This window comes from Malus domestica, chromosome 10, assembly GCF_042453785.1.
Source record: "Malus domestica chromosome 10, GDT2T_hap1".
Taxonomy (NCBI): domain Eukaryota; kingdom Viridiplantae; phylum Streptophyta; class Magnoliopsida; order Rosales; family Rosaceae; genus Malus; species Malus domestica.
Window position 1 is genome coordinate 26,493,372 of NC_091670.1, and position 24,046 is coordinate 26,517,417.

Genomic DNA, 24,046 nt, shown 5'->3' on the forward strand with positions numbered 1-24,046 from the left:
CTCCTCGGTTCATGTCACGAATGGCTCCCCACCAATGTGGCTCCTTCCGACCTCCCATTATGCAAAGTGAATGTTGATGCTAGTTGGTGTCTTAACACGAAGAGTGCTAAGATCGGGGTGGTTACTAGGGACCATTTGGGGGATTTCTCACAGCAAAGAGGGACAATATCTCTGCTCCTACTGTAGCGATGGCAGAGGCCTTAGCGGTACTTGGTGGTTGCAGTTTTTTCTGGGAGCTGGGTTTACCCCAAATCATGGTCAAATCGTACTCTCTGGAGGTTATTTCGTGCCTTCAAGGGCCTATTCACCTTGGTAGTTGGGAAGCTTTCCCGACCTTAACAAAGATCGCACAAATGGGGGAGTCTGTTCAAGTTTGTCCCTGGTCTTGGATTCCAAGATCAGCTAATAGGGTGGCGGATAAGTTGGCATCAAGAAACCTTTAAGAGATGGATACTGGCACTTGGGTAGTTAGACCTCTATCTTCCCTGGTGCATATCCTCAACAAGGACGACCTCCCTTGTCCTCCGCCTAGCTAAGTCCACGTGGGAGTGGTGGAGTGACGTCTGGTACTTAGTGCAGCGTCTAGAAGTCTCTATCTTCAACATTTTCCTTTACTATGTTGTATTTATGCTTTCTGTTAGCCTTACTTCGGCTTTCCTTGTACTTATTGGCTTTTCCCGGGTAATGAATTTCCAACTTCGACCAAAAATAAAAATAAAAAACCCTTTTAGCAATCCTAGAATTGTCGGAGAATATTTACAGATCCATGTTAACATTTGGGGCATTAGACAAACCAAAACAAATCACGCACGACAATAATTCTCAAATACATGCATTCTAGTTATTCATAAATTCAAAATGCACTAATACATTCCGCTCATAATGTGATACAAAGCATTAAAAACCAGAAACAAAGTTGATTCTTCAGAAAAAAAGGAAACAAAAACCCAAGGGGCATCAGTTCTACATGTATCGATGCAAAATCTACAAGGTAGACTTCAATGTGTTTCCAATATCGATGACAAATCGATATTTGACATCTGCTTTAAGAAGGCGCTCCATGGCAATGTTCACATAATCCATTGGGATAACCTCAATATCAGCTGTTATGTTGTGCTTGGCTGCGAAATCAATCATCTCTTGCATCTCCTTCATGCCCCCAGTGTTACTGCCAGCTACAATTTTCCTTCCTGCAATTGCAAAATATACTCTTGTAAAGAAGTTGCAGTCAACGACATTACACCGTTTAAAAAGTAAACGTCTCATACCACAAATCCTTCATCCCTCAGTGGAAATATAATTTGTATTGAGGAAGTAAACATGTCAATGCATTATTTTACATGCATGCTTACCCACGAGCAAAGGAAAAACAGGAAGCTCAGGAGGCTTCTCTGGTGCTCCAACCATCACTAGCTTTCCGTGAGACTTCAACAAACTAATCAAAGGCAATAGAGGGTGGAGTGCAGAAACCGTGTCAATGATACCATCCAATGTCCCCATGGCAGCCTAAAAAATCCAAACAAAAAAATAAAAACAAGAAAAAGTTCAATCATCCCTACACACTTCAAATCAACTTGAATCAATAAACAAACTTGTTTAAATTAATAATCATCGTACCTGCATCTGATCTTCATTGCGGCTGACCAAAAACGAATCAGTGCAGAGATGTTCAATTGCTTCATCCTTCTTACTAGGGGAGGTACTGATGACAGTAACCTTAACCCCCATGGCCTTAGCAAACTTGACAGCCACATGCCCTAGACCACCTAAACCTACCACACCCACATGCATACCTGGTTTGTCAAGTCCGAAATATCTCAAAGGGCTGTAAGTTGTAATCCCAGCGCATAGGAGGGGAGCCGCTCCATCAAGGGGAAGGTTGTCTGGGATACGGACTATAAAGTGCTCATTGGCCACCATGATGTCAGAGTAACCTCCGTATGTGGTGGTTCCCTCGTAGTACTTGGAACCATAAGTAAGTATCGATTTGGGACAGTAATTTTCAAGATTGTTGGAATAACTTTCACAAGATTTACATGATCCCACCATGCATCCAACACCTACCTTGTCTCCAACATTGAATTTTTGTACTATGCTCCCTACCTCTATCACTACACCAACAATCTCATGTCTGCATTGCCCAGTTCACATTCCATAAGTTAAATGGATACCAAAATCCAAATTCAGATACTATAAATATATGTGTTCGTTCTACAATGTACCATTTGACATTAGTACTTGTAGCATTTAAAATGCAAGTTTAGTACGTACCCGGGAACCAATGGATAGTTAGACATTCCCCATTCGTTCTTGGCCATATGAAGGTCCGAATGGCATATCCCACAGTATAACACTTTGAACATCACATCTTTGTCGCCGGTTTCTCTGCAGCAAAAAAATGCAATTTTCAGAGAACATATCAAAAGATTGATTAAACAAGAAATTGATGGGGAAGTTTGGATTAATTTACCTTCTTGAGAATTTGAAGGGAGAGAAAACGCCAGATGAATCTCTGGCAGCCCAACCAAAGGCTTTCTTGGGGTGTTCTTGTTCTGTAGACATCACAAAATTGCCCTTAATTAATTCGTACGGGAGCTTTGGCTAGTAGAATGATGAGAGAGAGAGAGAGAGAGGGATTGCTAAATTTGGGGATTGGTTGGGTGCTATTTATACGGCTATGAGTGCTGGCTGGATGACGTGTTTGGTGAGCGAAATCAGAAGTCAAACGAGGGTCTTCTAAATATTGTATGTCTTGTCTGAACTTTCCTAATGGTTTGCTGACGTCATCCCATTACCATTGCGTAATTGCTTACCCTGATACCAAAAAGAGAATCATTTTGTTCTATCGAGTATCGAGCATTAAAAAAAAAATGAAAATTTGACATTACCCTTTAAAACTATATTTTTCTTTATTAAAATCCATTTCTTTATGTTTTCTTAAATAAAACTCATTGATTAGCCTTCAACTAAACAAATTCTTTAATTAAATTTGACTTTTCAAAGAGTGCTGATATCCCCACATCTGTGTCTTATTTTTCCATTTACATCCAAATAAAAAATTTATTTACAAGTTTACCTCTTGACGAAATAACATATAAGGACCTAGTAGTTGTTCGAAGTTCAACCTTTGATTTTTACTATTCTAACGAACTACTTTGCTCTCTCAGCTCCTTTTCATCCTCTTCTCCCTCGCAATATTATTCTCCTTTTCTTTTTTCCCCATCTAATTTATTTTTTGTTTCTAAATTTTTTTCATGCTTGTTGGCCACCCGATATGTTAATTTTGGGATTTATGTTTTTAATGGATGTGGTACAGTGCTAATAGTATGGATGGTGGTTATGGTTGGCTAGGTGGTGTTTAATGGTATGTTTGATCTGATGCTTTACTATTGCCGCTCCTTCATCAAGATGCAAGATTCTCTGTATTTTGTCTTTACTGAGACTTCGTCGATATCAGCAGGAAACGCAAGGAGGAAGTATCAACAGTGAATGCGAGGAGGAAGAGTTGGGAATTTTTTTTGCTAGTCCGAAAAATTTGAGGCATGCCGGAGATTGAGGTCGTTGCCAACAATGGCAACGGCTCCGGCGTCGCGAGAAAAACCTGTTTGGGAATTACAAAGTTGGGAGGCTGCTGGGGTGCAGGGCCTTTGCGAAGGTATACCACACGCAAAACGTGGCATCAAGGCCCTCAACAAGCAGAAGATGCTCGAGGGTGGGTTCACAGTGGACGGTAAAAGGGGTTGTCGTCGAGTTGTGTTGTGTTGTATAGGGTTGGATGGTAGGTGGGTTGAGTGAATTTTGCAGTTATTTCTTTCGATTTCAGGAAAACAGTAGAATATATGATGGTCATTTTAGGAATATTGGTAGGTGGAGAAAGAGTTTTTTTTATTTTTTAACTTTTTTGTGGGGTGATAATATAAGGTTGGGTGAAGAAATAGGATTGTGGGGTGGGTCTAGTAGCTCTCCTTTTCAAATTGTGCATTTTTTGAATGCCTAAACTACCCCTGTTAATACTTGGATAGGGTTTTTGGATCAATTATTTGTTTTGTTTTTGTTTTTTGTTTTTACTTGTTATATCCATTTAATTAATTTTATATATTTTACAAAATAATTCATGCCACTCATTGTATATTCAATGTATTAACTTTCAAATTGTTATAACGTCGTGATTGAATAATAATAATATTAATTTCATAATTTTGTGCATTAAAAATATAAGTTAATTTACCTACCAACACAACAATAAACCTAAAACAGCTTTGTCTAATACTCCAAGGTTTATTATATTAAGACCCCACAAATTGTTGAATAAACATCACATACTTAATACACCCCACATTTTCTTTTTCAATAAAAAATTATCTTAATACACCCCACATACTTCCCCATAATACCCTTACACCTCACACCTCACACCTCACATTCTCAATATACACCTTACATTTTCTAAATGCATCACATATTTTCTATACACCCCACATTTCTCAATCAACATGTTTGTAGTTTCATAGGTTAGTGTTTTGTTCAACAATGGAGGGTCGGAAGGATTTTGATCGTTGAAGAAGATAAATAATACGTTAAAATTGATTTGTGGTGTATTTAGATTTTTGTTTTTTTTGTAAACCTAATAATGTCAAAATTGCCATTGCATAGTAGAGTAAATAAATCATTTAATATTAAATTTTAATGTGGGGTGCATTCAACATTTTGTGGGGTGCTAATATAAAAAACCATACTCCAACCCCTAATACACAAAACAAAAGCTATATGTTCCGCACAATTTTTACCTACAAAATAGTCTAATTTCTACCCGACCCTCCAACTTGACCCACTCATATCTCCTTCATACGAACTCCATTTTGGGTGATCTTGGTGTCCACGGAAAGCCCTTGACGAGCCCTATATCTCTATTGTGTTAGATTTCCAAATTTCTTACCCAAATTCACAAATCGAAGCCACAAACCCACGGTGGCATCTGGCTATTTTAACCTTTTTCCAATGACTTCGGTGAGTTTCACCGTCGATTATCACCACCAAAAGACTCCTTTCAACCCCAGGAGCAAGGCTCAAGCTTTGGTGGAGGCATCAAAGTTCGTTTTGGTGGCGAATAACAACTACCCAATTTTAAGGGTTTCCGGCGGGTTTTCATGAAATTGAGGCTTGTGCCGGCCAAATTGGCCTTAGTCACAGATATGGAAGTTGCTCCACTCATTGAGATATTTATTTCTATAAAATTTGATAATTTTTAGAAATAGTTAAATTTTCCAACGAGTCGGGACGGCCGACTGCCACCTAAGGCGGCGCGTGGGCCGAGACGTCCCCTAACCTTCTTAGGTTAAATTTAAATACCCTGATTCCATTGGTGAAGTTCAATTGACGAATTTTCGTCAGTTGAATGTAGTTCCATTAAGGACCGTTGGATCATCACCAAACTTTGATACATTATAATACGTAATATTTAAGGATATTAGAAACTTACGAATCGGAAATCTGATGCACGGATCTTTTTGAATAGAATATGTAAGTTACGTATTCTATTGATAAGACTTCTAAGACATGATTTGATAATTGTTCTAGACGCCAATCGTTCGTGACACCTTGATGTTTGTGCTAGGGAGTTGTAGCACAGACTCCAGGTGAGTGGCCTTTTGTTTTTCTATATATACATATATATTTTTTCTATTTTCCTAGATATTGTTTTAAATGGATTTACGTTTTTAAATGCCATGCCATACTTGCATTTCATTTTATTATATGCATTGGTATGTATATGCATACTATTGTATGATGCTGCGGAGGCCAGAGAAGTTTCAGGTGAGTACTGTATGATGTTAGTAGTTGCATTGGTCATGGTTATACGTATAGGCATGTAGAGCTCTTTATCCTGCACCCCGGTGTTAGTGCGCCTGCCCGTGGCCAGGGCACAGTCCTTCACGTGATGTTCACCTCCCGCACCGCACGCTCACCTTGGATCCAAGTTTGGTGCACAGCCCTGTTGTACAGACCACATTAGGTGGTTTCGACTCATAGGTGACCCGCGATTATTCGCATATTCATCACATGATCGTAGCACTTGAGCGTACTTATTTACACTCAGCCCTATCGTACAGACCACAATAGGTGGTTCCGACCCGTGTGCAGGAATTGGTTGATGAGGTATAGGTTTAGTCGTACAGGTCACGTTAGGTGACTTCGGCTGACATATCATTTTATATTAATTTATCTCACCTGACTTACTTATTTTATTGCTGAGATACTTGACATGGTATAAACTCGGTTTCACTAGAGCATGATTTCTGTATACGTATGTATTATTATTTTTTGGGAAATTATATGGGTTTTATGGCGAGGGGTTATAACATTTTCAAAATGTTTTTATTAAAAACTTTATTTTCAATCCCACTCACCCTTCTTTTTGCGCCCCTCTAGGTTTTTAGCGGCTGAAAGTTCGTATCGACGAGGATTTGTGGAGAATCTCAGTATAGGTGGCTACCTTTGAGGGTACGATCCTTACCCACACTATTGTACTTTACTTATGCTCTGACATCGCGTGTGAAATGGGCTCATTCATGCTCATAGCGCACTTTTGTCTTTAGACACTTTTTGGTTTAAATTTATTCACATTTTCCACATCACTATATATACATTATGGCTTCGTCACCTTCCAGGTGTCGGCCAGCACAACTCGATTCGGAGTCCTAATGGACATTCCGGGTCGGGGGTGTGTCAAACTTGATGGCCGTGAAAAATTTGAAAAATGCTACTTGCAGAGAAGCAATCATTCTGTGTCAAGTAGGAATTGACATTCTATGAGACTATTGGCTAGTTTAATTGTAAGTCGGCACATGTTTTGGTATACTTGAGATCATTTTGTTAATGGAGGTGCTATGGTGGGGGGTTGTCTAGAAGGAGTAGGTTTTAGGATGATGAAGGTGGTGCTAGTTTTGTTTGTTTGTTTTTATCTAATTTAAATTAGGGTAGAAAAGGAAATTCATACCAAATAAAAGAAAATGGGGTGTATTCATAACATTGTAGGGTGCCAATAAAAAAGGCCTATTTTTTCCGTACAAGATATGTCTTTTCTTTTTTTTTTTTTTTTTTTTTAATTTGGTAAATTAATTTATATATGTTGCTAATATTTATGATACAAGAAAGGTAAAATATCCATATGGATTTAATTGCTCATCATAATTAGGATGAGTAATAACATTTATTGGCCAAATTAGCATTTTGTGGCATATGTTGTAAATGTAATAGTTGGTCATATATTTGTCTACATGGCAGTCTAATTGAAATTTGGGCTTTATTTGAATGTTTAAATTTATTTAGGTTTTTATTTAAAAAATAGAAGTTTCAAGGGCCTATCTAAAGAACAACAAAAAAAAAGAAGAAAAAAAGAAAAAGACTTTGTATCTCTTTTTTCAAAACACCAAGAACTGATATTGATAAAGAGAGCTGCTAAACCCATCCCGTTGTCTTATTTCCCCACCCACGTTATATTTACACCTACTATAAAAAGTTAAAAAAGTTAAAATGTTATTTTTCCACCCACTATTATTCCTAAAATAACCCTATATATAATTAGAGTTAAATTTCTCTTAAAAAAGGAATATAACCAAACCTTCTAAAAACCGGAAAAAAAGAAAGAAAAAAAACCATGTTTCCTTTCCAAATTCCAATTTGAGTGTCCTTTTTGAGATGCATAGCAATTCGCATTGTCATTGACGTACAGTATTGTCTAGCTACTCAGCATCAATTAATTTATCTGTCCGCTATTTTCAACTTTAACCACGTGGATGTTATATGCTTCTAATAGATGTGGACATGGATGCTGTTAATGAAAGAATAGCTAAATTGAAGCCTGCTAACCTACGCGCTGCCGCTCGGATACAGTAGCAGCAGAACCATCCCACCAAGAAACGGCGAGTTGTCAGCAAAAAGGAATAGCAGCAGCAGAGAGACAAATCACAGTCGTCACTGCAATGTAGCAGCGCCAACAAGATTGTGATACCGTTGGTGGAATGATGAGTTAGGGTTTAAGAGAGATAAATTTTCTAAACATAGTGTGATAGTCATCACTCCCAAACTATTTGCATGATCGGCTATGTATTTATAGAATAAAGTGGCCATCACACGGATGCCTTTTGTGTTGTCACTGTTAATACCGTTGAATAGAAAATTATTTTCCTAATAACAGGTCCCATATAATTTTGTTCACCACTATAACTATTATGTATACTCACCACATACCTAATTATTTGTTATGTGTTATTTCGTCTAATTTTAGTTAACTATCATATTAAATGTTATTTTTTTAATTTTGAAAAAAAATTAAAATCAAAATTAAGTAAAATGACACATGTCAAATTATATTAGATTTTAAGGAAAACTAATGAAAAGGGCTTCAAATCTTTATATTTTAATAAAAAATCACCCACTAACTTTATTTTAATAATAAGGACAAAAGACTTAAAAAAAAAAAAAAAGCTTAACAAAGCCACTTGTGCTGGGCGCATACCCCCACCCCCCCCACCCAACAAAAACCTAATTCAAACAGTCCACTTTTTTTCTCCTACCTTTTGTCCCATCGTCAGCTACATTATTAGATTTTTTTTTTTTTTTGCATAGAATAAGAAAAATACTTCGAATTGAATTACATTCTCCTATTTTATTTTTGTGGTGTTGTTTTCTAATAGTAGTCATGATGACGAGAAACTTTTTAATGTCCCCAAAACACGTGATGATACATTCCATACAGATTGCGAGATTCTTATGTTAAAAAATTAATAACATAAAAAATAAAATTTTCCACCACACTTATATAATAACATATGATATACCATTTATGTTACGGGCACAAGGAAAAATTTCTCCAAGATGACACCCAAGCTTAAGAAATTGGATGGAGAGCTATATTTATTATTGTAGGTATATGAAAAAAGTGAGGAAATTTTAATTTGGGAATTGAAAACATCTTTTTAAATATAATTACTGAGAACAGAATCTTCTCAAGGTTTTGATCTAAAAAGTCACTTCTGGGTTCATCGTTTTCGATGCAATGGGTGCTTTTACAGGACCAAAAAGGGTCTAAGTTTTAAACCTTACAAAACTGAACCAAGAATTAAACACTATTTATAAAACTTCACCAATAAGTAGATACTATTAATGAAACTAGACCAATAAGTAGACACTATTTATGAAACATGACCAATAAGTATACACTATTTATGAAACGAAAACAAGAATTAGGTATTATTTCCAAAACTAAACCAATATGTGGAAACTATCTATGAAACTGTACTATACACTATTTATGAAACTGGAGCAAGAACTAGACAATATTTATGAAACATGACCAATAACTAGGCACTATTTATGAAAATGGACCAATAACTAGACATTATTTATGAAACCGAACCAAGAAAGAGATACTATTAATGAAACTGGGTCATATACTATACATTATTTATGAAACTGGACCCAATAAATATGCATTATTTATGAAACATGATCAAGAACTAGACACTACTTATGAAAGTGGACAAAAAACTAGGCACTATTTATGAAATTGGACCAATAAATAGTATAGTACCATTTAGTTTCATAAATAGTTTCAATTTCATAAATACTGTTCAGTTTCATAAACAGAGTACAGGTCATGCGCGCCCGTCAAATTTTTTATTTTATTTTTTTAAATTGTATCCTTTTCATCAAAAATTAAGTTTTTTTTTTTGTTGTCATTTTTATTAAAATTTAAGGGTTTTTCATTAAATTTTGATTCTTTTTCATTAAATAAAGTTATAGCATGGTTTTTTGTTAAAATAAACTTAACCTAAACCCTTTTCATTAAAGTTCCCTATATTTTATAGTAGTGAGCAAAAATGCTTCCTCTAATTACATGTCTCATTTATGTCTTTTTATTTTTAGTTTTTTTATTTTTATTTTTTATGAACAAATGATATTATCTACATTAAAAGAATATTGTTCAAATTCACCTTTGATGAGAATCGGTCCTAAAATCTCTCACTTATTAGTGAGAAAGAATACCCATGTAATGTAGTATCAAGTGACACCTGCCCAACAACAAAGAGCAAAGAAAACTGAATCGCAGCAACCAAAAACTGTCGGGAAGAGGCACAAAGGAATAATAAGATGAAAATCAAGGTCTGAATATGAACAAATCACTGCCCAAATTTACTTTTAATTAGATGAAAACAAATCTCGTCGGCGTTGTTGCTTAGGAACGGTTCAAATTCACCTGCACTCCAAACCAATTAATGCTTACAGCACCATTCTCAATGTCCTCTACAAATCCTCTTTCTAGCAGTAGCTCTAGATCATAGTTATTTTGTTCCTCTTATTGGTGTTTCAGCAAAACATTTCACTGATATTGTTTCACAAAATGAAACAACAAGATCTGGGCGTATTTGTGTTCGTTGTTGCCGCTTAGGAAAGATTCTAACCACCCCAGTCACCGCCGAAGCTCATCCTTGTCAAGTCTTATATGCAAAGTCATTCTTTGCGGTCTAATAAGAGAATAGGTGCATGTGTAGACAAATGAACAAGGGAACAGAAGCCAAATACAACTCTTGTTCCCCTTGACCGACTCATGCTTGGTTTATTTCCACAAAAGGAAATTCCCCAATTCAACTTTTGATAAAGACAAATAAAAAGATCGGAAGACGTCTTTCGGAAGACTTAAATGTCCATTTTGGTCAAAAATTGGGTCAAAATATTGACCAAAAGCATTGAAATGAAACTAACAGATGCTACAAGACAAAAGGAAAGAAAGAAAATTTGCCAATCTCTAAATAAGTAGCTAAAAGGTATTTGCTTCTCTGCCACGTGAAGTTGGATTTGAAAGAGTTCAAGTTGTCCCAAGTTTACAAAGAAGGAAAAGCTTGTTGTCAAACTTCCCAAATTAATTAGGAAACTCATTCAATTGGCAACCTTTGTATTAACACCCAAAGACCTAGTAGACAAATCAAAACTACAAGAAGATTTTGGGAAAAGCATCAGTTTTCACAAGTGTCAATAAGAGAGAACAAACAAGCAGGACAAAATACCATGAGCACGGCTATTTGTAAAGTCACTCATGGGACATTCAAGATGGGACATTCAAATGGAAAAGTATAATTCTTTTCTGATTAAGCATAGAAGGCAGCACACAAATAGAAGCAAAATAGAGGGGTGTCCAATGTTTACTGACCAAACCAGTCACATAACTCTCTACAGGAGAAACAAAGATGCGAGAAAGTGATAACCAAACAATGCATGAAAACTCATTCGAGTATGGCAGACACGAAGACTGTGTTACTAAAAATTTTAGAGTAAAATTCTCACATTTGGAGCCATGAATTAACGCTTGTTATCAAACAAACTCAATGCTGCAAAATGGTTTGTCCAAAAACCAAGTCAAAAGGGTACTGAAAGCTACTCATGATAAACGAATAGTTAAATGAATTTAGACTACGGAAGCTACCAACATCAAATTGGGTTTATCATCTACCAGTACACAAAAAGAGGTTTTTTTTACAACCCAATGAAGCTCATTACCTGGAGAACAACAACCAAATCAAAGAGATGTTGTTGCCCATGACGCCTGCACGAAAGAGTTAATAAATTTATCGCACTTTAGAGCTTCATTCCACTCCAAATATATAAGCACATCCAAAACATAAAGAAAGCGAAAATGGGTAACCTGCTTTGACACACCCCAACCCGGAATGTCAACTAGGACTCCGAATCGAGCTGTGTTAGCCGACACCTGGAAGGTGATGAAGCCATAAAGTGTAGTGAGGTGAAAAATGTGAATAAATTTAATCCTAAAAGTGCCTATATACAAGAGTACGCTGTGAGCGGGAATGAACCCAATTCACACGTGATGACAGAACATAAGTACAGTACTAAAAAAAAGGGTGAGAACTATACCATCGATGGTAATCGTCTACACCAAGATTTGCTCGGTATGAAAACTCTGCTACTAAAACCTGGAGGGGAGAAAAACAAGGGTGAGTGGGCCTGAAAATAAAGTTTTAATATAAACCTTTTGAAAGCGTTATAAGCCCTAGCCGTAAAACCCGTATAGTTTCCAAAAAATAATACTACGTAGGTATGAAAAATGAATGCATAGGTGTAGTAAAAACAGAAGCATGCCATGCCATAATATCTCATCAATAATAAAAGTAAGTTAGGTGTGAGATCAGTCTAAACTAACATGCCGGTCGGAGTCACCTAATACGACCTGTACTACTGAACCTATTTCTCATCAATCTATGCTTGCACATGAGTCGGAGTCACCTAGTGTGACCTGTACGATAGGACTGGGTGTAAATAGGTACGCTCTAGTGCTACGATCACGTGATGGCTAGTGCTACGGGTCACCTACGAGTCGGAATTGCCTAATGCAGTCTGTACGACAAGGCTAGCACTAAACTTGGATCCAATGCGAGCGTGCGGTACGGGGGGTGAACATCACGTGAAGAACAGTGCCCTGACCCGGGGTGCAAGCACTAACACGGGTGCAGCAATGATAAGCTCTAAATGAATATAAACATGCTCATATAATGCAACCATTTCAATCACATAATAATTCACCTGAACTTACCTGCGCCTCCGTATGATCTTTTAGCACAACACATTTCATAACAATGCAACATTTAAAAATAATACATTTTATAAACATGGCATGAAATGTAATACTCAATTTAAAACATTTCTAGAAATCGTAAAATTTATATATATATACACACACGCTATAAAAAGGAAAAAGACCCACTCACCGGAGGTTTGCGCTACAACTCTCTAGCACGAATATCGAAGCATCATGAACGATCGTCTCCTATAACAAATATTCAGTCACATCTCAAAATTCTTATCAATAGAACACGTAACTTACATAAAACACATCCCCAAGGACGTTCTAGAATGATTTGAGACCCATTGACCAAAAGTCAACTGTCGGTCAAAGATCAACGGTAGGGTCCACACCTTTACATAACTCGATTGGGAAGATCCGCATCTTAGATTTTCGATCCGTAACTTCCAAAGATCCACATTATACTTCTAGAACAACATCCTAAAGTTTCGAAATAATCCAATGGTCAAATCTCCACCAAACACAATTCAAGTGGAGGTCCATGATTTATTTTACGAGCTTACAAATCCGATTCTGGATGATCTGTACGTCGGATTCCCAATCCGTAAGTTCCTATTGTCTTCAAATATTACGTACTATAACATATTAAAGTTTGGTGATGATCCAATGGTCGGATCGTCAAATCATTAAATGGTCAAGTGACGTAATATTCAATACTAGGTTCAAACTATCGAACTATAACAAACGGTTATCAAATTGACATCATAACATCAAATTTAACTAAAAAAGGCAGCGTTGGCCCACTGGCCACGTGCAGCCACACGTGGCGATTAGCCGCCCCGACTAGCTGAAAAATTCGACTATTTCTAAAAATTCTCAAATTTTACAGGAATGAAGATCTTAATAAGTAAAACAAGTTTTATACTTATGGCCAAGTCCAATTTTTCCGGGAAAAGCTTCAAATCACCATGAACCCGCCGGAACCCTAGAATTTGGGTGTTCCTGATTTGTCCTTAAATCAACTCCGACGCTCTAACCAATGATTGGGCATTGTTCCTGAGCTCAATGGAGGGCTAGTGGTGGTGGCAATGGAAAGAAATCATTGCATGAATGGCAGATTTGCCGCCGTGCACCCTTCGAAGCCGACGTGGGTGTTTTTATGAAACTAGGGTAAAAAACCCGTCAATCATGGGTGGAAATTGAAGAAGAAGGGCCGGTGAGAAGTTCCCAAGTGGTGGATGGCTGCAATTTAGGGGAAAAATCGACGAACAACCGTCGAAATGGCTGCGGAACTAGTCAGGTCGGCGGAGAGGAACCAAGTCAGGGTGATCCGGTGCCCTCTCAGTCTCTCATTTTCCTTCCTTTCTTCTCTCTCCCATTGGTCACTCACCTTCTCCCTTCTCTCCATTCGTCCTCACCTCACCTCTCTCTCATTTCTCCTTTATTTTCCATCTCTACCGACCATCTCTCATTCCCTTCAATCTCAGCCACACACGTGGCTTTCCAGATTTAGCTTCAAAAATTTGGAGCATTCCAAAAAATAATTAATTAACCATTTTGTCCTCGACTTCGTTCGTTAATAACTTCTTCGTTATAACTCCAAATTGTGTTCTGTTTGCGCCCACGCATTCGTAGCGATGAGTATTACGAGGATACGCCAAGAAAACGAGCCTTACATGACATTACATGGTAGTCAACGAAAGTCAACCTCCTTGTCTCTGAAGGCAATTTCGTCATTTCACTCTTCTAAAATTAATAAAATCGTAAAAGTAAACAAAATAGAGATATTGTCATAACCCAGTCTAAGTATGCAAGAGATTTGCTTCACAAAGCTGGAATGGATGGGTGCAAACCTACTGCAACTCCATGTAAGCCTTATACTCAACTTCTAGCCACTGAAGGTACGCCTTTAGCTGATCCAAGTGCATATAGAAGTCTAGTTGGTGCTCTACAATACTTAACTTTCACTAGACCAGATTTGTCATATGCTGTGAGTGTGGCTTGTCAATACATGCATAGTCCTACTGATATACATTTTGATCTAGTTAAAAGGATCTTAAGGTATATTCAAGGTACTGTGCAGTGTGGTGTTACATATTCAGCATCCCAGGATACCTCCTTAACTGCTTTCTCTGACTCTGATTGGGCTGCTGATCCAAATACAAGGAGATCTGTTACTGGATTTGTTGTTTTCATCGGTCCAAATCCTATATCATGGCAGTCTAAGAAGCAAGCCTTGGTGTCAAGAAGTTCTACAGAGGCTGAATATAAAGCATTAGCACATTGTGCAGCTGATATTGCGTGGATAAGATTGTTGTTAAAGGATTTGCATCAATTCATTTCTGAACCTCCTTTGTTACAATGTGACAACCTATCTACTTTAGCTCTCTGTTCAAATCCTGTGTTTCATACACAGATTAAACATATGGACACAAACTTTCATTTTGTTCGTGAAAAGGTTCAGCGGAAGGATTTACAAGTTCAGTATGTGTCAACTGAACACCAGACTGCATATATCTTGACAAAGGGACTGCATGGACCTGCATTTGTTCATCATTGTTGCAATCTCAGATTAGGTTACCCTAGCTGAGATTGAGGGGGGATAATAACTGAGGGTGTATGATAGCTTAGCATACACCTCATATCACCATGTTAGCTATAGTTAGTTACAAGTTAGTTGAGTGCTGAGTCATCAATTGTGAGCAGTTATGTATATATATAGCTATCCATGTGTAAAAGAATTAAGTTTCAGATAATCCAAAAGACTATTCAGTTTCCTCTCTTTACTTCTCTCTCTTCATTTCTTCTTCGTTACTTTTCTGTGTTTTCTATTTTCCTTATGCTAAATTCATCTGAAGACTCATGAATGTTAAGAACTATGTGATGTGTCGCCAATACAAAATAAACACGTTAATACTTAAGTAATAATTCAATCATTAACAACCACGTCATATAGTTTACAAAATTTGATCTAAATAGTTAGTCTCCCTAACATTACCATTTAGATCCATGCACTCCTTAGGTTGCTTACATACACCTTGAACAATGGACTCCTCAATCGGTTATTATTACATTCTTGGCCCTTATGTGTCTCCTCGTCTCCAACGCCACTTGCAAATGCAAGAGCGTTTTCATTAGTTAGCAAGCAAAATGAGACCAATTTGGCTTAAACTATAAGAAATGCATAAAAATTAAAATCTCTTTGGAATGGTATTCTAATTCGATCAACATTTAATCTCAAAAATCTAGATACAGCCACTCCTAAATTTGCACTAACAAATGTACAACAAAGAAACAAAGCTTTCTTCGGAAATGCGCTCAACACCCCCAACAGTGTTAATGGCCTTGGAGCAATAAAATAGTATGCAGATTGATATGATTTTGTGCTAGGGAGTTTCATTCTCGCATTATAAGGGATCAAAGACATTGACAAATTGGTCTCCGAAATTGTCACACAAGTCCACGACAATATTGTTTGTTGCACAAAAGCCTTGACCTCTACCAAGGTTCAACTTCCTTATTCAATATCTACAACAAATTTTTTGACCATGTAACTTATATAAAGACGTAGTACATAACAACATATTTACCACATCAATTCCATCACGGGCATCAACAGCTCGTGGTAGAAACTATTCAATTACCACGGTTAAATGTAGCTCGTGGTAGATAACATTAATTCACCACGGTCAAATTCTGGCCCGTTGTTAAAAGTGAATAATCTACAACGATTTTTAATCCCGTGATGAAATATCAAAACCACCACGCAATATGCTCGTTGTGGTTACTTCAAACGACCACACCGCATTTTTAAAGTTCACCACGTATCTGGCCTGTGGTTGATGTTTTTGAATTTTTTTTCTTAGCGCCTTGATAATATTTGGGGATATTAAAATTATTTACTCACCCCGCGTGCCTCAGCTGAGTGGTTTTAAGTTTTTCTCAATTGAGAGATAAAGTCGTGAAAATTGAAAACCGTAAATATCCATCGTTTCCTTATTCACCTTCAGTCCTCTTGTATCTCCATCTCCCGTCTCTTTTACTCAAAAGCCCAGACCTTAATTAGAGCCTAACCGCCTCCAGTCTCTCCTCGCTCATCTCCGTCTCTCCCTCGACCAATGGCAGCCTCCTTCCCGTGCTCAGGTTTCTTTTATCTCTCTCCCTTTCATTATCTCTCTCATCCTTCCTGTATCCTCTTTCTTCCTCATCTCTTTCACGCAACAGTAGCGTTGTCCACAGGTCACCAACGACCCTCAAATTATACTTTCAGGATGATTTTCCCATCCTCTTTCCAACCCCTAATTTAGTTTCTACAAATTTGTAGCCGAATTTTCTCAATTTCAGATCCAATAAATGGTGACCGTCGGTTTTCCGGCCAAGCCTACCGGAATTGGACCTCGACCCAAGAGGTAAAAATGATCCTCTCCTCGTGGGCTGTCATCTAGTGTAAGTGCTTTTACAAAATAAAAACTTTCAGTTTTGGGATTAAGGATAGAACAAACGCCTTTTTACTTTTCCATTTGGCTCTAAACCTATTGGGAATTCTAGTTTATACATTTGTAATTCATTGGTTGTGTGTATTTTGTGATTTATTTATTAAATCTGTGGCTTTTTTTCTTTTCTGTTTGGAGTTTGAGCAATTATTTAAGTACATCAGAATTTGACTTGGAATTTTGATTGCAGGTTATAGTGGTTGACTTGGAATTTTGATTGCAGGTTATAGTGGTTAATGGGAAGTTTTCAGGCCCTCATATGAATGCTACTACAAACAACAATATTGTTGTTAATGTACCTAATGAATTGAACGAGAATCTCCCAATAACTTGGTAAGGCTTTTGTATAAATATCATTGTATTTCATGAAAGAGACGTTTTGAGATGTTTATGCAGTTTGTGTGAAATTGATTCTTATCACATTTATTGTTTGACTACTAAGAATTATTGCTGATACTTGCGTTCGGTTTAGTGAGCATTTCAGATTTTTAGTTGTTCGTAGAGCTCCGACCTTACCTGAATTAGACATATTTGTCACCGTGATTTGAGATAGTTCTGGTTGAAATTGTGTTGTGACATATGGGCAACTTATCGATTTTGATGTCTACATATTTCTATTTCATAATTTGATCTTATGGGTATGGGGTTTCTTCCTATGTTTTGGTTTTACACAATATTTTCTAGTTAAATTTATTGTACATGCACCCAGGTCGTGTTAATCCACAGACCCATGCAATAAGTGAAGCCAAGCAATTCGCCCCATTGATGATGTTCGAGTGCAGGGTTATTAACCTGTGGACTTTGTATTTGATGGTGGCTGGAAAGCTAAGTCTGTAAGTTTCTCGTCCTCACATGCAACTTTTAATCATACATCATTCGAATGAACATTTCTCATTGTACCCGACCCTAGAAAAGTCATTTCGTTGGACCTATGAGCTGAATGACCTTAATAAATAATATTTGTGTGAAATTTCCTAACTTCAGTGAGCATTAAGGAGTACAAGACTGTTTGTGAATAAGATAGACTGTTTCTTGTGCTGTGAACAGAAAAACCTATGTAATTGATAGACAATGGATGTTCTGGAAAAGTTTAGAATGTACGTTATTCGGTTTTGTATATCTATTCACTTTTCCTAGTTGAGATCAAATGTATATTTCCATCTATAAGTGTACAAGACTTTTTTGTCCTTTTGATACATATGCTTATGTCTATGCAGATAGAGAAAGCCAATAACTACTGAGGCTCAAGCATTAGGGTTAGTATTCCACTCTCAAAGTCATTTCGTTGGAGGTGTTCGAAGAAACGTGAAGTTTTCAACTGACAATGTCCTTGTTATTGGAGGCTTGGTTTTGTTGTTAGCTTTAGTGTAATGTACTACTTGTAATATTTGAATTTGTGATTTTTTATGTAATTATATTATATTGTAGTAAATATGCAATTTTGTTGGTTATTATGTACTAAAATATATAAATACAGACATATATATATATATATTTGTTATATAGTTTTAATTTTGGAAAATAATTTATAACGGGCATTAGTTGTGGTCAATTACTAATCGACAACGGCCATACCACGTGATGTTGGATCCCAATCTACCATGGGTACAATCCGTGGCTATATTGCCTTTGACAACGAGCATAGCCTGTGGTAGAAACTGAAACTTTTTATCACATCTAGAATATTAACGGGCACAGTGTCCGTGATGAATTGCAATTTATCACAGGCATTCACCGTGATAGATGAGCTTTTTTCTTCTAACATGCCTCCCTTTTTACTTCCAAGTTATAAAATATATTGAAAAAAAAATGCGTGAATGATCTATTAAATTTAGACGTGTTACTTGTTTGTGATTACTATGTATGTAAAAGAAAAGAAATGAATGAAAAGAGAATGCAAGGAAACAAAAAGATTTTTTAATATCGAATCTTTCTGTGTTGCTCTTTTGGTTGTCCATGTTACACTTACACCCAGATCTACACGTTAAATTTTCTATGGAACACAGTATGCTATGCAAATTGAATCTTTACAGCATTCCCTTCGTTGAATTAAAGTACAAACATAATTTGGGATTTTATCGATAGAATTATGAAAAAGAAAAATAGGAAGAAAAGAAACTATAGGTACAGAACATTATATAGCGATGCATTTGGATCCTCTTTCTTGTATTTGGTATAAAATCAAGGGTAATGTTATTCATACACCATTTTTACTTCTCATATACCTCAATCAATTTTCGACCATCAAATTGAATGAATTGAAAACGATTAATGACAAAAGATTAATGAGTGTGTGTGAGAGATACAAATAGGTGTGTGAATAGTACTATCCTAAAATCAAAATGTGAATCAAGTAAAAACTTTCTTACTATAATTCTTAGTTGATTATTTGAATTCAAAAGCAATGGTTCAAAACTTTGGCCCAATTGGAATTTTGGTTCCTAAACTAAAAATCTGCAGTTGTTATGATGTCAAGCAATAGGTTTTTTGGCTAACTCCGTTAGAAAATCCATAAAAAAAATAAAGGTTTTTTAAAGAGCAAAAAATCGATGGAAGTTGTTATAGAGTTAGTCAAAATAACCATTGCTCATAATAGTTCAAGAAGCAATGCTCACAAATTTTTAATTCAAGGACTAAACTTCTAATTGAGCTAAAAGTTAATGAGCATATATAACCATTATAGCATTGACGTTAAGGACAACATGGACACATTGATACTAATACAACTACTCTGATGAGTTTTGGATACACAATCATCCGTAGAAAAAAACCAAATGGCATGTGCAGAACAATCACATCCATCGTAGCAAAAACAAATTAGTAAATTTCAAGTTTGACTTCCACAGTGAAATACTTTAGATTTCTATAAGGCCTTACCAAATTTATACAAAATTAAAATTAAGGGCTTATTTGATAATCAATTTGTTTTTATTTTTGGTTGAGGAATTTAGGAATGAAGAAAGGTAAAGGACACATGGTGAAAGTAACAGTGAGCCGATGTGAACCGATGTTCTAAAAGCAGTCTAGACAGTTGGCTACTGCCACAATTAATTCATAGGCATTTACAAATTTGGGTAGCCACTTTGTACTACAGTCTAGTAGTATTCTACTTCACTTATAAGTGAGAGATCTTAGGTTCAATTCTCGCCAAAGGCGAATTTGAACCACATTACTGCTAGGTCATTGTAAGGCTTAGCCCACTCTCCTACCTCCTTAGTGTAATACTATCATTTGTTAAAATAAAATAAAATCGGTTATTGCGTCTAGGCCGGGTTAGGCGGACTAGGTGACTTTTTTTTTTTGAAATTGACTTGTAGCCTTGACTCACTTTCCATCAGACAGAAAGAAAACCTAGACTGTGTGCGATGTTCAATCGTCTCTCTATGCCATAGTTTTTTGTTATCCATGTGTTTTCAATAAATTGTGGTACTTTATAATTTAAATATATTTTCTTATTGCATTTATGTTTCTCAATACAAATATAGTATTTCTTTAAGTATAAGTATGCACCTATTTATAAAAAAAAATCTAGGACACCACCTGCGGCTTGGTAACGGGCTGGCAGTCTTAGAACCCTAATGTGAATGGAATATGTCTGGAAATCAAAATCTAAAAGAGAACTAACTAAAAACTTTTTAAAATTGTGTTCACTTTCAAGTTTCTGTTTGCATATAATCTCCACCACTTCTCCCTCCTCCCTCCCACCTTCTTTCTTGATCCTTGTCCGGTCCTCATTCTCTTATATTTTCTTCTACCTATAACATTCACAAAAACTAAAACTACAAACTAATAATATAATTAGTTCACGAAAAATTTCAAACACATCTAAGCAAGCCAAAACAAACTTCATATTCGAAAGAATAAGCAGAAAAAGTATCTATGGTTTTTGTTTGGATGGAGTTCGAGTCTGCAACTTGGAGATATATATGTGTATAGTTTGAGAAATAATTCCCCTTATCTAAACTCTTTTCATAAATTTTTGGAATAAAGAAATCCCATTCCAAAAATGAGTTAAAAAAAGTACAAGAAAAGTTTGTCCAAAATTCCAAAATATTGTCTTTCTTCTTTTTTATCTTGTTATTTATCACCACAAGGGATTTGGTGTTGTACGACGACAAAATGACGGTATAACTGTGACTGCGCACAAGTCTGATTTCACATCCGAAAAAGTTGCATTTGGATAATGCTGTTTTTCGTTGAAAATCTAAAAAAGAGTTTAGTTTTGGTGATCAACTGTTAGTCCTAATCCCGCAAGGAAAAAATAAACTCGAAGACACTCGGTCTCTTGTTTGTGTGGTTTAGATAGCATCTGGATCCTTTTTGTTGCAAGGAGTACGTCTAGGACTTTGGTTGATCAAGTTCTTGAAGAATATTAGTGAGATCGCTGTAATAGTTACCATATGAACTCCATTCTGCTTCATGGTGAATGACCGCTTATGAAGATCATAATCTTGGCATACCGGAAGAACCACTTCATCAAACAGCTAACTTCTGGCTTGGCAATTTTCTGCTTTCTGCTTGCCACTTGGTAAATGTCGTGTCTGGAGTTTAATTTGCTGCTGAGAAATTGGAATTATCATTTTGAACGGTGACTATACCTCCGTGGTGGAGTTTATCCATTTGGATCCAAGGACTGATTTGTGGGGTTTGAATATATTTCATCATTAATTTATATGACTGTGGCTTTGTTGGGGGTTCGTAGAAGGATGGGCTTTGTGAAGGGATTCGATGTGCCCCTGCAGGGTGTGGCGGGCAGCCTAAGTCTCCGGTGGGATAATTCCCTAGAAGTGAAGGTTATTTTTTCATCAAAACACGTTATTCATACCCATTGCAGGCATATCAGTACTCAGGATTGGTTCCGTGCAACTTGGGTGTATGGCACGTTGTATAGAAGTGAGAAAGTAGTGTTTTGGAACTGGATGGGTCAGCATTTTGGGCCATGCGACCTACCGTGGATGTGCGGAGGTGACTTTAATGTCTTTGGGATTTTGAGAAATCAGGGGGCGCTGATATGCTGTATAATCGCACTAGATTCCTTCAACACTTCATGACCGATACAGAACTTTTAGACTTGGGTTTGAAGGGCCCAAATTTTACATGGAAATGAACCAGGAATGGACGTTTAGTGGAGATCTGCTTGGATAGGGTGCTTGCAAATGGGAATTGGCAGGCATGTTGGCCGGACACCTCGATCATTGGTACGAATGGGGCAGCTGTGAGTTCCTTATTATTACAACAAGAGGAAATGCAAAAAAAAATTGGGGATGAAATGGGGCTCTAATTGAGTCACTCTTTATCCAGATTGACAGGTTGTGTGAAAAGGATGAAAAATATTGGCTCCAACGATCTAGGATCAAGTGGCAAAAGGAGGGGGACATGAATACGACTTTCTTTCACCAATCAACGTTGCAAAGGAGGAGGCAAAACAAAATTATGAAGCTCCGAGTTGAAAATGATTAGTAGGTGGATAACCCAAGAAGTACTTCGGAACATGTGGAGAAACATTTCATCGAGTTATTTACTTCTGAAGGCCAATGTGATTGGGGATCAATCCTCAATTGTGTCGATCAAAAAATCTCTTCGGAGATTAACGAAAATGCTTTCTGATATGGAAATCAAAGAGGCGGTTTTTTTTTTCACATGGGGGTCCTCAAGGCTCCAGGCCCGGATGGCTTCCAAGGAGTATTCTACCAAATAAACTGGGATACAATCTGCCAAGATGTCAGAGGTACGGCTAAAGAGCTCATGAATGGTGATGTCTGCCTTGAACGCCTCAATTCCACTCACATTGCTCTGGTCCCCTAGGTGCAGAATCCGGAGATGATCGCTCAGTTCTGTCCAATAAGCTTATGCAACTATTCATATAAGGTTCTTTCGAAGGTACTGGCTAATAGGCTCAAACCCTTATTCCCGGACCTGATCTATCCTATGCACAACGTTTTTGTTAAGGGGCGTCAAATCCAAGATAACATTGTTATTGCCCATGAGATGTTCCACTTTTTGAAGTTAAGGAAAGCAAAAACAAGATTTGAGCTGGGGATAAAGCTAGATATGAACAAAGCATATGATAGGATTGAATGAGACTTTTTACGGGAAGTTATGCTAAATATGAGGTTTAACCCGAGATGGGTAACCCTTATAATGGGATGTGTTTCATCTATAAGTTTTGTTATGCTGGTGAACGGTTAAGTAGGTAAAAAAATTTCCCCCACCCATGGCCTACGACAAGGCAATCCCCTATCTCCTTACTTGTTCCTATTGGTCAGTGAAGTTTTTTTACTTCTAATCCTAAAAGCGGTAGAGTTGGAATTTATTGAGGGTATCAGGCTTAGCCCAAGGCCCTTGTATTTCTTATATATTTTTTGTAGATGACACGTTATTTCTCAAGGCTAATCACCAGAATTGTAGAAACATTACCCAGATAATAAAGTCTTATTGTACTGCGTACGGACCAGGCCCGGCACAGGCCCAGTGCCATAGGGGCAGCTGTCCAGGGCCCCAAAATGAAGGGGGCACCAAAATAAAAATGCCCAAATAACTAAGTATAAAAAAATAAAAAAATTGTTCACAGCCCAAATAGGGCCCAGACGCAAATTATAAAAGGGACCAGCTAGGATTATAAAAGGCCCAGCCACATATTATAATAATTAAAAAAAAAAAGGGCCCAGCCGCAGATTTAAAAAAAAATTGCAAAACATATCAGGGACCACTCGGTCCCAATTAACCCTAATACTTCCAACCCTTTCCCAATTCCCCACCCCCCCCCCCTTTGTTCCCTACTTCCCCCACCACCTCCCTGTTCCCTGCTGCCGTCCCTTTTCTTTCCCTGTTGCCGTTCCTTTTCAGCACCAGCAGCCAGGTCATTCACCACCACCATTAGCATTGGTTGCAAGTGCATTCACTCACCACCAACCCTTTTGAGTTTTGAGGTAAACTAATTTTTAAAATTTGAATT

The 24,046-nt window shown here is 37.1% G+C and overlaps 1 protein-coding gene and 1 long non-coding RNA gene across 4 annotated transcripts; one reads left to right on the forward strand and one right to left on the reverse strand.

The window, feature by feature from the left end:
- Positions 1 to 819: 819 nt before the first annotated feature.
- LOC103431311 (probable mannitol dehydrogenase) lies at positions 820 to 2,636 on the reverse strand. The gene is made up of 5 exons (XM_070807306.1): positions 2,471 to 2,636; positions 2,272 to 2,385; positions 1,618 to 2,131; positions 1,353 to 1,506; positions 820 to 1,190 (listed from the first exon to the last, which is right to left on the reverse strand). Exons 1-5 carry the CDS (start codon positions 2,560 to 2,562, stop codon positions 985 to 987), a joined length of 1,080 nt encoding a protein of 359 aa, XP_070663407.1. The 5' UTR covers positions 2,563 to 2,636; the 3' UTR covers positions 820 to 984.
- Positions 2,637 to 16,619: 13,983 nt separating this feature from the next.
- Positions 16,620 to 18,581, forward strand: LOC139188904 (uncharacterized). Of its 3 annotated transcripts, XR_011572307.1 has the most exons (5): positions 16,620 to 16,741; positions 16,923 to 17,044; positions 17,315 to 17,424; positions 17,801 to 17,924; positions 18,309 to 18,581. It is a non-coding gene; the product is annotated as an uncharacterized lncRNA (long non-coding RNA). The 3 variants fall into 3 exon arrangements; XR_011572308.1 differs by lacking the exon at positions 16,620 to 16,741 and having other exon boundaries at positions 16,775 to 17,007; XR_011572306.1 differs by lacking the exon at positions 16,620 to 16,741 and having other exon boundaries at positions 16,905 to 17,044.
- The last annotated feature ends 5,465 nt before the right edge of the window (positions 18,582 to 24,046 follow it).